Source organism: Hemiscyllium ocellatum, chromosome 46, assembly GCF_020745735.1.
Source record: "Hemiscyllium ocellatum isolate sHemOce1 chromosome 46, sHemOce1.pat.X.cur, whole genome shotgun sequence".
NCBI lineage: Eukaryota > Metazoa > Chordata > Chondrichthyes > Orectolobiformes > Hemiscylliidae > Hemiscyllium > Hemiscyllium ocellatum.
In genome coordinates this window covers 9,005,823-9,022,737 of record NC_083446.1, presented here as the reverse complement: position 1 = coordinate 9,022,737, position 16,915 = coordinate 9,005,823, and the positions used below count along the sequence as shown (strand labels likewise).

Below are 16,915 nucleotides of genomic sequence, written 5' to 3'. Positions count from 1 at the left end.
TCGGAGGGTCAGTGCTGAGGGAGTGCCGCACTGTCGGAGGGTCAGTACTGAGGGAGTGCCGCACTGTCGGAGGGTCAGTGCTGAGGGAACGCCGCACTGTCGGAGGCTCTGTACTGAGGGAGTGCTGCACTGTCGGAGGGTCAGTACAGAGGGAGTGCCTCACTGTCGGAGGTCAGTACAGAGGGAGTGCCGCACTGTCGGAGGGTCAGTACTGAGGGAGTGCTGCACTGTCAGTGCGTCAGTGCTGAGGGAGTGCTGCACTCTCAGAGGGTCAGTACTGACGGAGCGCCGCACTCTCGGAGGGTCAGTACTGAGGGAGTGCCGCACTGTTGGAGGATCAGTACTGAGGGAGTGCCGCACTGTCGGAGGGTCAGTACTGAGGGAGTGCCGCACTGTTGGAGGGTCAGTACTGAGGGAGTGCCGCACTGTTGGAGGGTCAGTACTGAGGGAGTGTCGCACTGTCGGAGGGTCAGTACTGAGGGAGTGGGCACTGTCGGAGGGTCAGTACTCAGGGAGTGCCGCACAGTCTGAGGGTCAGTACTGAGGGTGTGCAGCACTGTCGGAGGGTCAGTACTGAGGGAGTGCCGCACTGTCGGAGGATCAGTACTGAGGGAGTGCCGCACTGTCGGAGGGTCAGTACTGAGGGAGTGCCGCACTGTCGGAGGGTCAGTACTGAGGGAGTGCCGCACTGTCGGAGGGTCAGTACTGAGGGAGTGCCGCACTGTTGGAGGGTCAGTACTGAGGGAGTGCCGCACTGTCGGAGGGTCAGTACTGAGGGAGTGCCGCACTGTTGGAGGGTCAGTACTGAGGGAGTGCCGCACTGTCGGAGGGTCAGTACTGAGGGAGTGCCGCACTGTCGGAGGGTCAGTACTGAGTGAGTGCTGCACTGTCGGAGGGTCAGTACTGAGGGAGTGCTGCACTGTCGGAGGGTCTGTACTGAGGGAGTGCCGCACTCTCAGAGGGTCAGTACTGAAGGAGTCCTGCACTGTCGGAGAGTCAGTACTGAGGGAGTGCCGCACTGTCGGAGGGTCAGTACTGAGGGTGTGCCACACTGTCGGAGGGTCAGTGCTGAGGGAGTGTCGCACTGTCGGAGGGTCAGTGCTGAGGGAGTGCCGCACTGTCGGAGGGTCAGTACTGAGGGTGTGCCGCACTGTCGGAGGGTCAGTGCTGAGGGGGTGTCGCACTGTCGGAGGGTCAGTGCTGAGGGAGTCCTGCACTGTCGGAGGGTCAGTACTGAAGGAGTCCTGCACTGTCGGAGGGTCAGTGATGAGGGAGTGCCGCACTGTCGGAGGGTCAGTACTGAGGGAGCACCGCACTGTCGGAGGGTCAGTACTGACGGATCGCAGCACTCTCGGAGGGTCAATACTGAGGGAGTGCCACACTGTCGGAGGGTCAGTACTGAGGGAGTGCCGCACTGTCAGAGGGTCAGTGCTGAGCGAGCGCCACACTGTCAGAGGGTCAGTACTGAGGGTGTGCCGCACTGTCGGAGGGTCAGTGCTGAGCGAGTGCCGCACTGTCGGAGGTCACTGCTGAGGGAGCACCACACTTTCGGAGGGTCAGTCTTGACGGAGCGCCGCACTGTCGGAGGGTCAGTACTGAGGGAGTGCCGCACTTTCGGAGGGTCAGTATTGAGGGAGTGCCGCACAGTCTGAGGGTTAGTACTGAGGGTGTGCAGCACTGTCGGAGGGTCGGTATTGAAGAAGTGCCACACTGTCGGAGGGTCAGTGCTGAGTGAGTGTCGCACTGTCAGAGGGTCAGTGCTGAGGGAGTGTCGCACTGTCAGAGGGTCAGTACTGATGGAGTGCCGCACAGTCTGAGGGTCAGTGCTGAGGGTGTGCCGCACTGTCGGAGGGTCAGTACTGAGTGAGTGCCGCACTGTCGGAGGGTCAGTATTGAGGGTGTGCCGCACAGTCTGAGGGTCAGTATTGAGGGTGTGCCGCACAGTCTGAGGGTCAGTACTGAGGGTGTGCTGCACTGTCGGAGGGTCAGTACTGAGTGAGTGCCGCACTGTCGGAGGGTCAGTACTGAGGGAGTGCCGCACTGTCGGAGGGTCAGTACTGACGGAGTGCCGCACTCTCGGAGGGTCAGTACTGACGGAGCGCCGCACTGTCGGAGGGTCAGTACTGACGGAGCGCCGCACTGTCGGAGGGTCAGTACTGAGGGAGTGCCGCACTGTCGGAGGGTCAGTACTGAGGGAGTGTCGCACTGTCGGAGGGTCTGTACTGAGGGAGTGCCGCACTCTCAGAGGGTCAGTACTGAAGGAGTCCTGCACTGTCGGAGAGTCAGTACTGAGGGAGTGCTGCACTCTCAGAGGGTCAGTACTGACGGAGCGCCACACTCTCGGAGGGTCAGTACTGAGGGAGTGCCGCACTGTCGGAGGGTCAGTACTGAGGGAGTGCCGCACTGTCGGAGGGTCAGTACTGAGGGAGTGCCGCACTGTCGGAGGGTCAGTACTGAGGGAGTGCCGCACTGTCGGAGGGTCAGTACTGAGGGAGTGCCGCACTGTCGGAGGGTCAGTACTGAGGGAGTGCCGCACTGTCGGAGGGTCAGTACTGAGGGAGTGCCGCACTGTCGGAGGGTCAGTACTGAGGGAGTGCCGCACTGTCGGAGGGTCAGTACTGAGGGAGTGTCGCACTGTTGGAGGATCAGTACTGAGGGAGTGCCGCACTGTCGGAGGGTCAGTGCTGAGGGAGTGCCGCACTGTCAGAGCAATATGTGGTCAGGGTGGATTTGATAAGTGATGAATAGGGGAGAAGGGGCGGGAGCAGTTGGACCTTCAAGAGCTGGTATCAGGAGAGTCAATGATGAGGACAAGCTGGGGTCAAAGAGAGACTGGAGTTGGCAGTGCTCGGGGTTGTGGTCCTGTGAAGGAACCGGGGATAGAGGCGTTTCTCGTCGTCATGTTTCGGATTGTGGAGGGTCTGAGGACCATCTGTTTGGGGTGGAGGAGGTATCATGAGGCAGGAAGGTGGGATCAGAGAAAACAGGGGAGGCATTGGGGTGAAGGGAGATGGGCGAGGGGGTTACTGATCGAGGGCTAGCAGGGTTGAGGCAGGGCTAGATGCTATTGAAGCATTACCTCATAAAACTCGCGACCCCAGTATTCCCGCTTGGAATCTTAACTGGCCATCGGCTGGGGGGGGTGGAGTTCACCAACCCCTCCCTCAGCTTTGGGAATATGCTGGTGAAGGAGTCGGCACAGTTACATCCCTAATGCTGACTGAAACCCTGGCTAGGCCTCCCTTCCTGGCTAAGTCTCTCTTCCTGAAAATGTGTTGCTGGAAAAGCGCAGCAGGTCCGGCAGCATCCAAGGAGCAGGAGAATCGACATTTCGGGCATGAGCCGGAAGAAGGGCTCATGCCCAAAACGTCGATTCTCCTGCTCCTTGGATGCTGTCGGACCTGCTGCGCTTTTCCAGCAACACATTTTCAGCTCTGATCTCCAGCATCTGCAGTCCTCACTTTCTCCTAAGTCTCTCTTCTGGCTAGGCCTCCCTTCCTGGCTAGGCCTCCCCTTCCTGGCTGGGCCTCTCCTTCCTGGCTAGGCCTCTCCTTCCTGGCTGGGCCTCTCCTTCCTGGCTGGGCCTCCCCTCCTGGCTGGGCCTCCTCTTCCTGGCTGGGCCTCCTCTTCCTGGCTAGGCCTCCCCTTCCTGGCTGGGCCTCCCTTCCTGGCTGGGCCTCCCCTTCCTGGCTAGGCCTCCCCTTCCTGGCTGGGCCTCCCCTCCTGGCTAGGCCTCCCTCTGCTTTGGGATCAGGCAATCCAGCGGAGGGGAGTCCGTGGTCGTTCAGGGATGGGCTCGCAATTCAGTCTCGCCCGGGAGAGCATTCGCGACCTCTCCCTGTGGCCATCTTGAACGCAGCGAGCCGGAGTCCCGTCTCGAAAGCGTTCAAGCTGAGGCCGCGCGTGCAGCCTGGACGGAGTGCGATCGCTGTTGCGTGACTCGAAATGGGAAGAGTCTGCGGTGGTTTGCTTCGGGGACGGGTAGGGGGTGTGTGTGCACGGTCAAGAGAAAAACAAAAACCCACCCCTCAAGGCGAGAGCGGCCTGAGTTCCTCAACTCACCCGTGCTGGGCTCACACTCCTCCAGGTCTTCATCGTCGCTGGGGCACTCCGCGGAAGCTACCAGAATGTCGTCGGTGTTCTGAAAGAGAAAGCGCGCCATGTTTAGGACAGTGCTCTTTGGCAGGGTCGAATCTCAGACCGTAACTCAGCCAAACCACCAATAAAGCCCCGTCCGTGCCCCTTTAGGGAAGAAAAATCTGCCATCCTTTACCCAGTCTGGATTTCTTAAAATTTTTTTTTGTTGGGGGGAGTTACTCAGCAGCATTGATTGCCCAATCTCGAATTGCCAAGAAGCCAGTTCAGAGTCAGCCATGTTGCTCGATTCACATGTAGGCCCAGACCAGGTAAAGATGGCAGTTTCCTTCCCTGAAGGACTTTTTCCCAACAATTTGTCAACATTAGCCTCTTAATTCCAGATTTTCACTGAATTCACATTCCACCCATAGCAGGATTTGAACGCAGGTTCCCGGATTAACACTAAGTCATAGGCCTCTCCTACATATGGCTTCAGACCCCAGAACGATGTGAGTTCACTCTTAACAATCCTCCGAAAGTGCCAATGGCCTCCATCTCCACCATAGTGACACTACTGCTCATTATTCAAGATCATGGCTAACTGAATACAAATTCCAGTTCCAGATTTCCTTTTTTTAATGCTACCCAGAAATGTTTTCACACACCGTTCAGTGCCTTTCTGACACCAAATCATTGGTTTTTTTTAACTATTGGAATACTGCGATGAATACTGGTTCTCCCTGCTACAGGATGGATGTTGTGAACTTTGAAGGGTTCAGAAAAGATTGACAACGATGTTGCCAGGGTTGTTGGAGGGTTTGAGCTACAGAGAGAGGCCGGGACTGTTTTCCCTGGAGGCTGAGGGGTGACCTTATAGAGGTTTTTAAAATCATGAGGGGGCATAGATAGGGTAAATAGACAAGGTCTTTTCCCTGGGGTGGGAGAGTCCAGAACTTGAGGGCATAGATTTCGAGTGGGAGGGGAAAGATATAAAAGGGACCTAAGGGGCAACTTTTTCACACAGAGGGTGGTGCGTGTATGGAATGAGCTGCCAGAGGAAGTGGTGGAGGCTGGTACAATGACAACATTTAAAAGGCTTCTGGATGGGGACAGGAATAGGAAGGGTTTGGAGGGATATGGGCCAAGTTGTCCAGATTAATTTAGGATATCTGGTCAACATGGTTGAGTTGGACCAAAGGGTCTATTTCCGTGCTGTACAACTTTTTTTTTATTTCAAAAATATACTTTATTCATAAAATAATTTGATACACTGTACATTAGGTAATGCCATACATATGTCAACATTTACATGCACAGACCTGTATGAAATAATGATAATTTTGAGCTGTGTATGTAAATATTGACATATGTATGGCATTATTCATAAAATAATTTGATACACTGTACATTAGGTAATGCCATACATATGTCAATATTTACATACACAGCTCAAAATTATCATTATTTCATACAGGTCTGTGCATTTCTCACTCATATGCCCATATATTGAGCTGAGGCGTTTCTGTGCTGTACAACTTTTTTTTTATTTCAAAAATATACTTTACCTAATGTACAGTGTATCAAATTATTTTATGAATAAAGTATATTTTTGAAATAAAAAAAAAGTTGTACAGCACAGAAACGCCTCAGCTCAATATATGGGCATATGAGTGAGAAATGCACAGACCTGTATGAAATAATGATAATTCTGAGCTGTGTATTTCTCACTCATATGCCCATATATTGAGCTGAGGCGTTTCCGTGCTGCACAACAGATAATGTGCAACTCATAGATTCCCTCTGGTCCACACCAACCCTCCAAATAGTAACCCATCCAGACCCATTCCCCATCACTCTACATTTACCCTGACTAATGCAACTAACCTGCACATCCCTGGACACTGTGGGACAATTTAGCACAGCCAATCCACCCTAACCTGCACATCCCTGGGCACTATGGGACAATTTAGCACGGCCAATCCACCCTAACCTGCACATCCCTGGGCACTATGGGACAATTTAGCACGGCCAATCCACCCTAACCTGCACATCCCTGGGCACTATGGGACAATTTAGCACAGCCAATCCACCCTAACCTGCACATCCCTGGGCACTATGGGACAATTTAGCACGGCCAATCCACCCTAACCTGCACATCCCTGGGACACTATGGGACAATTTAGCACGGCCAATCCACCCTAACCTGCGTATCTTTGGACTGTGGGAGGAAATCAGAGCCCTCAAAGGAAACCCCACACAGGCACGGGGAGGGGAGAATGTGCAAACTCCACACAGACAGTCACCTGAGGGTGGGTTTGAACCCGGGTACCTGGTGCTGGGAGGCAGCGGTGCTAACCACTGAGCCACGGTGCCGCTATGTCTCTCTGCCCAGACTGGCAATGCCTTCTCCCCAAAATTCAATGACTTTATTTTCTTTTCTGGCGCAGGGACAGGAAAAAAGCTCAAAAGAACGGGTGATTGCCTTAAGATCCTCCCAAAGTAGATCCTTTGTTTGCCTGGTTGGATGGCCTTGAAACGTCCACGGCTGGCCTCTGACACACGCAGGGTGACGTGTCAGCCATTTTGGGTTGGGATGAGGGGAAATATTTTCCCTGAAAGGGCTGCGAGTCTTTCCTAGTTATTCCTTACCCAGTGAAGGCAGATGGATGGGCCACTATTTAGGACTTAGACCAATTGTATTTTGGTCTTGAAGGGAATCAAGGGAAATGATGGGGAGAAAGTGATGTCTTATTTGATTCGGTCATGAGATGAGGCCGTCACTGGCTGGGCCCAGCATTTGTTGCCAGTCCCTAGTTGCCCCCAGAGGGTGGTTAAGAGTCAACCCCATCGCTATGGGAGGTCTGGAGTCACATGTAGGCCCAGACCAGGTCAGACTTCCTTCCTTTGAAGTGAGGGGCCAACAAAGCGAGGGTGACGTGAGGGGAAACGTGTCCAGAGGGAAGTGAGGAAGGCAGGCGCTGGAGGAGTCAGAGGCGATGAAGCTTGGCGCTGGGGAAAAGCACCGCAGCATCCAAGGAGCGAGAGAGCTGACATTTCGGGCAGGACTTTTCTTCAGGATGGGCAAGAGGGAAGGGGGCTGAGAGACGAATGGGGGTGTGGGTGGGGCTAGAGGGAATGTAGGTGGGATGGCGATAGGGGTAGGGGGTGGTGGTGAAGAGGCACTGCCAGGAAACGTGGGGGAGGCAGATTGAACGGAGGCAATCAAGAGGGTGGGCATTGCCTGGCTGTCTGGAGAGAAATGACAGACTTGGCGAGAGGGGGATAGAACTGTAGGGAGGGGGGGGCAGGGTAGGCTAAATAGCCTCCTCTGCAGTGTGACACCCCCGTGATTCTGCAACGCATGATATATTCATGAACCAGACTGGCTCTTCATCACAACGAGCCGCAGCTACATTCCGCCATTGGCCACGGTGTGATCTCACACCACGTTCTTGAAGCATTAGCTACTCTGATTTTGACAAGAGAAGGAAGGGTCAAATTGCAACTGATTCCAGCGAGAGCTGTAAATGGATGGAGAGTAAAATAACTTCACAGATCCCTTTTATGGACCAGACTAGACCAGGCTACTTTCAGAAAGTAGCCTCGACCCCAAAGTTTCTTATTTTTAAAGACATTCATAAAAAGTGTTGCTTTACAAATGCAATGTGACTGGTCAAACTGTTAGGCAAAATGCAATTTACTCAAACCCTACGGTTAAAATACAACAACAGAACAAAGAACTTTGAAGAACTTGACTCAATTGGAAAACTGAATGATGGATACAGGAACTGTTACCAATGGACTGTTCCAATATAGTAGCATCCCATAATTACCCACTCTGGCAAAAAGGCCCCCAGTTTTTGCCTGCCATCGAGAGGGGGGAGTAATAGCTTCCACTTCTTCAAGCTCGCAATAGAAACTGCTTAAAGCTAAACCTAAAAAAACTAAACAATAAACTAGAAAGCCTGGTTCTCGCCACACCCAGCCAGCCTGCTTCTATTGTTCAAACTTTTAAAAAAAACCAAGGCCTCACAAGCTGTTTATCAGTATTCCTGTCTAACAACCCCTCTTCCCAAAAAAAAGGACAAAATAACCTCTTAAAGCAACAGTATCATCCCGTCTCTCTCCTTACGCATAACACTACATGGACTCTGACCTGCTAATCCAGTGAGGGGGATCCTTGAGACCCTTGGTTATGTCTGTGAGCCAGGACTCCCTGATTGGCCCAGAGCAACAGGCCCAATCAGGGATCTCAAAGTCAATGAGATCTGGCTGACCTCATTCCGATAACTACTGAGAGTTGAAGCGATGTCGACAAATCAAATCTGTGTAGAATGTCAGGCTCCCATCAATAAGGGGCGAGAATTCTGAGTGCAGATTTTGCTTTGGATTAAAACGTTGCCCAGTAATTCGCTGGATAACTCCTGGATGCGGGTCCCAGGAGATACATCCTCGCTTTGAGCGCGATTGGGGAATGAGAGCTGAGAACATCGTGATGATTCTCATTAGAACAAAGGGCACTGTGGCTGAAATGTGTTTCACAAGCGGGCACACTGCCAACGTCTAACGGAGCCAGGTGCAGCCGAGTTTTACCGGGAGGGGAAGGGACCACCCCCACCTCCAGCTTAATCAGTTCCTTTGCCTTGGAGAGGGTGGGGAGAGAGTTGGTGTGGCTCTGCTAATTAACTATCTGGGAGGTGAAAGGGGGGGTTAAGTGAAGACCTGGGCACCCGCGGGCGCAGAAGGTGACGCCATCAGGGGGTTCATTACGATTAATGATTCGAGAACTAGGGCCACAGTCAGAGAATCATGGTTGGGGAGGGATGTTAGGACGCACAAAGCACGGTTTAGAATCTCTTCCACAAACTCAATGAGATCCCTTGTTGATTTTAAGTCTGAACTCCATCAAGGAGTGTGGGCCAGTGGCTGCCATATGGTCACAGATGCCCCATGGTCTCAGCGGTACAGGCTTGAGGGGCTGAATGGCTCACTCCTGCTCCTGTGTTCCTACAAATTTTGGATGGGTTCATTCGAGGCAAACGGTTTCTCCTGGGATTCAATGACAGGCAGTGGGAATACCGCTGAATTAATCATGGAGACAGATTAGCAGACCAATGCACTGAGGATCGGTGTACAAATCCCAGTGCAGCAGCTGACCGACTTTAAACATGACTAACTCATCCTGGAATTGATTTGAAAAGTCTTTGGCTGGGTGTATTTCGCTGCACCTCTTCCCCACGCTCCCGATCTTCAGGCGTGAGGGGTGTTGGCAGATCGGAGGACGTTCCTCATGGGTCTCTGCCCCTGGGTCGAGCTGGCGATTAACGGGGTCCAGGCGACAGGCAAAGGAAGGGGGGAGGGTGATCTCTGCCAACTGTCTGCCCATCTTCCGCAATTACCTTAGCACACGGGTGTCCCTGGAGAGGAAGCCAGTCAGAGTCATGTACAGCACAGATACAGACCCTTCGGTCCAACCCGTCCATGCCGACCGGATATCCCAAACTAATCTAGTTCCATTTGCCAGCACTTGGCACATATCCCTCCAAACCCTTCCTATTCATATCCCCATCCAAATGCCTTTTAAATGTTGTCATTGTACCAGCCTCCACCACTTCCTCTGGCAGCTCGTTTCATACACACACCACCCTCTGTGTGAAAAAGTTGCCCCTTAGGTCCCTTTTATATCTTTCCCCTCTCACCCTACACCTATGCCCCTCTAGTTCTGGACTCCCCCACCCCAGAGAAAAGACTTTGCCTATTTACCCTATCCATGCCCCTCATGATTTTATAAACCTCTATAAGGTCACCCCTCAGCCTCCGACGCTCCAGGGAAAACAGCCCCAGCCTGTTCAGCCTCTCCCTGTAGCTCAAACCCTCCAACCCTGGTAACATCCTTATAAACTTTAACTGAACCCTTTCAAGTTTCACAACATCCATGTTTCAAGGTTTTGTGGTTTAACATTCTCTCATCTCGGGAATAAATCTTTGCCGCATTGTCTCTCAAGTGCGTATATCCTTCTTTCGCCAAGGGGATCAAAACTGTGTACAGGTACTGCCGATGTGGTCTGACCAAGGCCCTGAGCTGTCTAGGCTTAATTTCATGAGGAGATGTGGCATTCGTTTGGGACGGCACATTGACTCAGTGGTTAGCACCACTGCCTCACGGCACCAGCAACCTGGGTTCAATCCCACCCTCGGGTGACTGCCTGTCTGGAGTTTGCACATTCTCCCCCTGTGTCTGTGTGGGGTTTCCTCCGGGTGCTCTGGTTTCCTCCCACAGTCCAAAGATGTGCAGGTTAGGGTGGATTGGCCATGCTAAATTGTTCCATAGTGCCCAGGGATGTGCAGGTTAGGGTGGATTAGCCGTGCTAAATTGTTCCATAGTGCCCAGGGATGTGCAGGTTAGGGTGGATTAGCCGTGCTAAATTGTCCCATAGTGCACAGGGATGTGCAGGTTAGGGTGGATTGGCCGTTCTAAATTGTCCCATAGTGTCCCGGGATGTGCAGGTTAGGGTGGATTGGCCGTACTAAATTGCCCCATAGTGCCCAGGGATATGCAGGTTAGGGTGGATTGGCCGTGCTAAATTGTCCCATAGTGTCCAAGGATGTGCAGGTTAAGGTGGATTGGCCGTGCTAAATTGTCCCACAGTACCCAGGGATGTGCAGGTTAGGGTGGATTAGCCATGCTAAATTGTCCCATAGTGCACAGGGATGTGCAGGTTAGGGTGGATTGGCCGTTCTAAATTGTCCCATAGTGTCCCGGGATGTGCAGGTTAGGGTGGATTGGCCGTACTAAATTGCCCCATAGTGCCCAAGGATATGCAGGTTAGGGTGGATTGGCCGTGCTAAATTGTCCCATAGTGTCCAAGGATGTGCAGGTTAAGGTGGATTGGCCGTGCTAAATTGTCCCACAGTACCCAGGGATGTGCAGGTTAGGGTGGATTGGCCATGCTAAATTGTCCCATAGTGCCCAGGGATGTGCAGGTTTGGGTGGATTGGCCGTGCTAAATTGTCCCATAGTGTCCAGGGATGTGCAGGTTTGGGTGGATTGGCCGTGCTAAATTGTCCCACAGTACCCAGGGATGTGCAGGTTTGGGTGGATTGGCCGTGCTAAATTGTCCCATAGTGTCCAGGGATGTGCAGGTTTGGGTGGATTGGCCGTGCTAAATTGTCCCACAGTGCCCAGGGATGTGCAGGGTAGCGTGGATTGGCCGTGCTAAATTGTCCCACAGTACCCAGGGATGTGCAGGTTAGGGTGGATTGGCCGTGCTAAATTGTCCAATAGTGCCCAGGGATGTGCAGGTTTGGGTGGATTGGCCGTGCTAAATTGTCCCATAGTGTCCAGGGATGTGCAGGTTAGGGTGGATTGGCCGTGCTAAATTGTCCCATAGTGCCCAGTGATGTGCAGGTTTGGGTGGATTGGCCGTGCTAAATTGTCCCATAGTGTCCAGGGATGTGCAGGTTTGGGTGGATTGGCCGTGCTAAATTGTCCCATAGTGTCCAGGGATGTGCAGGTTTGGGTGGATTGGCCGTGCTAAATTGTCCCATAGTGACCAGGGATGTGCAGGTTTGGGTGGATTGGCCGTGCTAAATTGTCCCACAGTGCCCAGGGATGTGCAGGGTAGCGTGGATTGGCCGTGCTAAATTGTCCCACAGTACCCAGGGATGTGCAGGTTAGGGTGGATTGGCCGTGCTAAATTGTCCCATAGTGTCCAGGGATGTGCAGGGTAGCGTGGATTGGCCATGCTAAATTGTCCCACAGTACCCAGGGATGTGCAGGTTAGGGTGGATTGGCCGTGCTAAATTGTCCCATAGTGCCCAGGGATGTGCAGGTTTGGGTGGATTGGCCGTGCTAAATTGTCCCATAGTGCCCAGGGATGTGCAGGTTAGGGTGGATTGGCCGTGCTAAATTGTCCCATAGTGCCCAGTGATGTGCAGGTTTGGGTGGATTGGCCGTGCTAAATTGTCCCATAGTGTCCAGGGATGTGCAGGTTTGGGTGGATTGGCCGTGCTAAATTGTCCCATAGTGTCCAGGGATGTGCAGGTTTGGGTGGATTGGCCGTGCTAAATTGTCCCATAGTGTCCAGGGATGTGCAGGTTTGGGTGGATTGGCCGTGCTAAATTGTCCCACAGTGCCCAGGGATGTGCAGGGTAGCGTGGATTGGCCGTGCTAAATTGTCCCACAGTACCCAGGGATGTGCAGGTTAGGGTGGATTGGCCGTGCTAAATTGTCCCATAGTGTCCAGGGATGTGCAGGTTTGGGTGGATTGGCCGTGCTAAATTGTCCCATAGTGTCCAGGGATGTGCAGGGTAGCGTGGATTGGCCATGCTAAATTGTCCCACAGTACCCAGGGATGTGCAGGTTAGGGTGGATTGGCCGTGCTAAATTGTCCCATAGTGCCCAGGGATGTGCAGGTTTGGGTGGATTGGCCGTGCTAAATTGTCCCATAGTGCCCAGGGATGTGCAGGTTAGGGTGGATTGTCCATGCGAAATTGTCCCATAGTGTCCAGGGATGTGCAGATTAGGGTGGATTGACCGTGCTAAATTGTCCCATAGTGCACAGGGATGTGGTTGACGAGTGGTGGGAACTTGCAGGGGGGATGGTGTTCCCATGTATCTGCTGCCCCTTGTCCTTCTAGATGGTGGTGGGTTTGGAAGGTGCTGCCTGAGGAGCCTCGGGGAGTTGCTGCAGTGCGCCTTGTAGATGGTACACACTGCTGCTACTGAGCGGGGTGGGGGGGTGGGGGCAGTGGGAGTCGGTGTTTGCCGTGTAACTGTAGGCCCGTGAGTTTAACTTGAGAAAGTATGTACTAGCATTGGATGGGGTGTAGAGGAGGTTGACTAGGTTGGTTCTGGAGTTGGTTTGGCTTATAAGGAAAGACTGAGTAGTTCTGGGATTATATTCATTGGAATTCAGAAGAGGGTATGATTAGATTACTTATTGTGTGGAAACAGGCCCTTCAGCCCAGCAAGTCCACACCGACCAGCCACTCACCCAGACCCATTCCCCTACGTTTTACTCCTTGACCTAACACCATGGGGCAATTTAGCATGGTCAATTCACCTAACCTGCACATGTTTGGACTGTGGGAGGAAACCGGAGCACCCGGAGGAAACCCACGCAGACACAGGGAGAATGTGCAAACTCCACACAGACAGTTGCCTGAGGTAGGAATCGAACCCAGGTCCTTGGCGCTGTGAGGCAGCTGTGCTAACCCACTGTGCCACCGTGCCGCCCAGGGAAACATAAAGGGAAGAGATAAGATGGAAGGAGGGGGGCTGTTTCCACTGAAACTAGAACAAGGGGGCACGGCTTCCAAATGAGGGGGAGCAAATTTTCTACTGAGCTGAGGAGGAATGTCTTCATCCAAAGGGATGGGAATCTGCGGAATTCCCTGCCCAGTTGAGGCGACCTCGTTGAATGTTTTTAAGGTGAAGATCGATTTTTGAACAGTGAAGAAATTAAGGGTGAGGGGGAGAGGGTGGGTAAGTGGGGCTGAGGGCTCAAGGAAATCTTATTAACTGGTGGAACAGGCTCGATGGGCCAAATGGCCTAATCCTGTTCCTATTTCGTACACTCTTACATGGTGCCAATCAGGCGGGGGCAGGGTGGGGGGGGGCGGCTCTGTTCCTGGATGGTGTCATTTGGAGGGTCAGTACTGAGCGGGGGTTGAAACTTATGGGGGTGAGCACTCCACCATTCTATAAGGTAACGTTTGTTCTGGTTAGTTCCACAGTCCGGCCTACCCACAATCCTTGTTCACCCATGACAGCATTTCACCCCAACATAAATAGACAAGGTCCTTTCCCTGGGGTGGGGGAGTCCAGAACTAGTGGGGCATAGGTTTAGGGTGAGAGGGGAAAGGGACCTAAGGGGCAACTTTTTCACACAGAGGGTGGTGCGTGTGTGGAATGAGCTGCCAGAGGAAGTGGTGGAGGCTGGTACAATGACAACATTTAAAAGGCATCTGGATGGGGACATGAATAGGAAGGGTTTGGAGGGATATGGGCAGGGTACTGGCAGGTGGGACTAGATTGGGTTGGGATATCTGGTCGGCATGGACAGGTTGGACCGATGGATCTGTTTCCATGCTGTACATCTCTATGACTTTCTGACTCTGCAGTAAAAATATTCTTATCTCTCTTTCTTTTGTGGAAGAGAGTTCCAAAGACTCAAACACCATTCCTGAGAATAAAAATATCATTGACCTCATCTCTGAATCAAATAGGTGACTCCCAGTTCTACCGTTTGGCCCATCGAGTCTGTGCCAACCCAGCTCCCTGTTCTAGCCCCATTCCTCCAGCACTGGGCCCATCACCTTGCCATCCCGAGTGCCTGTCTAAATCCTTCTTCAATGCGATGGGGGGTTTCTGCCTCTCCCACCCCTCACAGGCATCGCGTTCCAAACTCCCACCACCCTTTGGGTGAAAACGTTTCCCCTCACGTCCCCCTCGAAACCTCCTGCCTCTTCCCTTCAACTGATCCCCTCCCCTTCCCTGGTCACTGACCCTCCCCTTCCTTCCTGTCTATCTAAGCCCCCCCCAATGATTTTATCCATCTCAGTCATGCCCCCATCTCAGTCTCCTCCGCCCCTAGGAAAGCGACCCCAGTCTGTCCAATCTCTCTTCATCGCTGAAACTCTCCAGCCCTGGGTAACATCCCGGGAAATCTCCCTCTGCCCCCTCTCCCAGCGCTATCTCATCCCTCCGATAGTGTGGATTCAGGAACTGCACATGATCCTCTAGTTGTGGTCTATATGGTTCCTGCGTCATCGCCCTGCTCTTCAACGTTATCTCTCGGTTAGTAAAGGTAAGTATGCCTTATGTCCTCTGAGCCACTTTATCTACTTGTCCCGCTCCCTTCAGGAACTAGTGGATGTGCACACCAAGGTCCCTCTGATCCTCACTGCCTCACATAGTCCTATTTATTCCCTGACTTGTTTGTCCTGCTGAAGTGCGCCATCTCATTTACCTGGATTGATGGAGTCAGTCAGACAGCACAGAAACAGACCCTTCGGCCCAACCAGTCCATGCTGACCCACAATCCCAACTAAACCAGTCCCACCTGCCTGCTCCTGGCCCATATCCCTCCAAACCCTTTCCTATTCATGTCCTTATCCAAATGTCTTTTAAATATTGTAACTGTACCCACAATCCACCACTTCCTCAGGAAGGTCATTCCACACACGAACCGCCCTCTGGGTAAAAAAAGTTGCCCCTCACGTCCTTTGGAAATCTTCCTCCTCTCACCTTAAAAATATGCCCCCCAGTCTTGGAATCTCCCCATCCTCGGGGAAAGACACCTGTCATTCACCTTATCCATGCCCCTCATGATTTTATAAACCTCTATAAGGTCACCCCTCAGCCTCCCACACTCCAATGAAAGAAATCCCGGCCTATCCAGCCTCTCAAACCCTCCATTCCCGGTAACATCCTGGTAAATCTCTTCTGAACCCTCTCCAGTTTAATAATATCCTTCCTGTAACAGGGCGACCAGAACTGGACACAGTGATCCAGAAGAGGCCTCGCCAATGTCCTGTACAACCCCAACATGACGTCCCAACTCTGATACTCAAAGATCTGAGCAATGAAAGCAAGCACACTGAATGCCTTCCAAACCAGCCTGTCTACCTGTGCAGTAAACTTCAGAGAATTATGTCCCTGAACCCCCACGTTTCTCTGTTGAGCATTACCCAGGGTCCTAGCATACTTTATAAGTCCTGCCCTTGTGTGCTTTACCAAAATGCAATACCCCGCATTTATCCAAATTAAATGTGGGTGGCCCAGTGACTCAGTGGTTAGCCCTGCTGCCTCACAGCACCGGGGACCCGCGTTCAATCCCACCCTCGGGCGACTGACTGTGTGGAGTTTGCACATTCTCCCAGTGTCTGTGTGGGTTTCCTCCAGGTGCTCCGGTTTCCTCCCGCAGTCCAAAGATGTGCAAGTTAGGGTGGATTGGCCGTGCTAAATTGTCCCATAGTGTCCCAGGGATGTGCAGGTTAGGAGTGGATTGGCCGTGCTAAATTGCCCGATAGTGTTAGGTACATTAGTCAGAGGGGGATGGGTCTGGGTGGGTTACTCTTCGGAGGGTCGGTGTGGATTTGTTGGGCCGAAGGGCCTGTTTCCACACTGTAGAGAATCTAAGCTAGTCTAATCTAAAACTCCATCTGCTGCTCCTCAGCCCATTGCCCCAGCAGATGCTGTGGGTTGGGTGGAGATTGGGGATGTGCAGAATAGGCTGATGGGGCGAGTTGAAACCGAGTGTGAGGACAGTAAAGCAGAGGCATTACTGGGCTGGGAACTGGCGGAGTTTAGGAGGCATAGGGGAACAGGAGAGTGGGGAGCGATCAGTGAAGGGGCTTTGGTCATAGTGAGGGAACTGGAACAGGGCGATGCTGAGAGAGAGAGAGAGAGGGGGGGGAGAGAGAGAGAGAGAGGGGGGGAGAGAGAGAGAGGGGGGGAGAGAGTGAGAGAGAGAGGGGGGGAGAGAGGGAGAGAGAGAGGGGGAGAGGGAGAGAGAGAGGGGGAGAGAGACACCCCGCGGGTTGGTTTAATAAACAGATGCAAAATCCAGGCTGCTCTGAAATAGGATCACCCGATTAACATTGTCACGAAGAGCGTCACTGTTTAACTCAAATAAGGTGAGATTGCACGTAATTACACTTCCAGCAAGCGAGACTTCATCAGCCGAAACACCAGTCTCTTTGACGCAACTGCAGACATTCCAAAGTCACCCAATTTGCACTGAAAGGCATGATGGGCTAATTAAAGGCTCCCAGGGAGTGCCAGGCTATTTCACACCCACTTCAATCACTGCGAGTCAGGTAAAACACCATG

General features: G+C 52.7%; 1 protein-coding gene across 1 annotated transcript in view; it reads right to left on the bottom strand.

Moving 5' to 3' along the window:
• Positions 1–16,915, bottom strand: part of LOC132836189 (neurexin-2-like) — a 1,025,492-nt gene that overhangs the window by 45,683 nt on the left and 962,894 nt on the right. Inside the window, exon 24 of the mRNA XM_060855516.1 lies at positions 4,063–4,141. Within this exon, the coding sequence (XP_060711499.1) occupies positions 4,063–4,141 (79 nt within the window). The remainder of the gene's footprint in view (positions 1–4,062; positions 4,142–16,915) is intronic.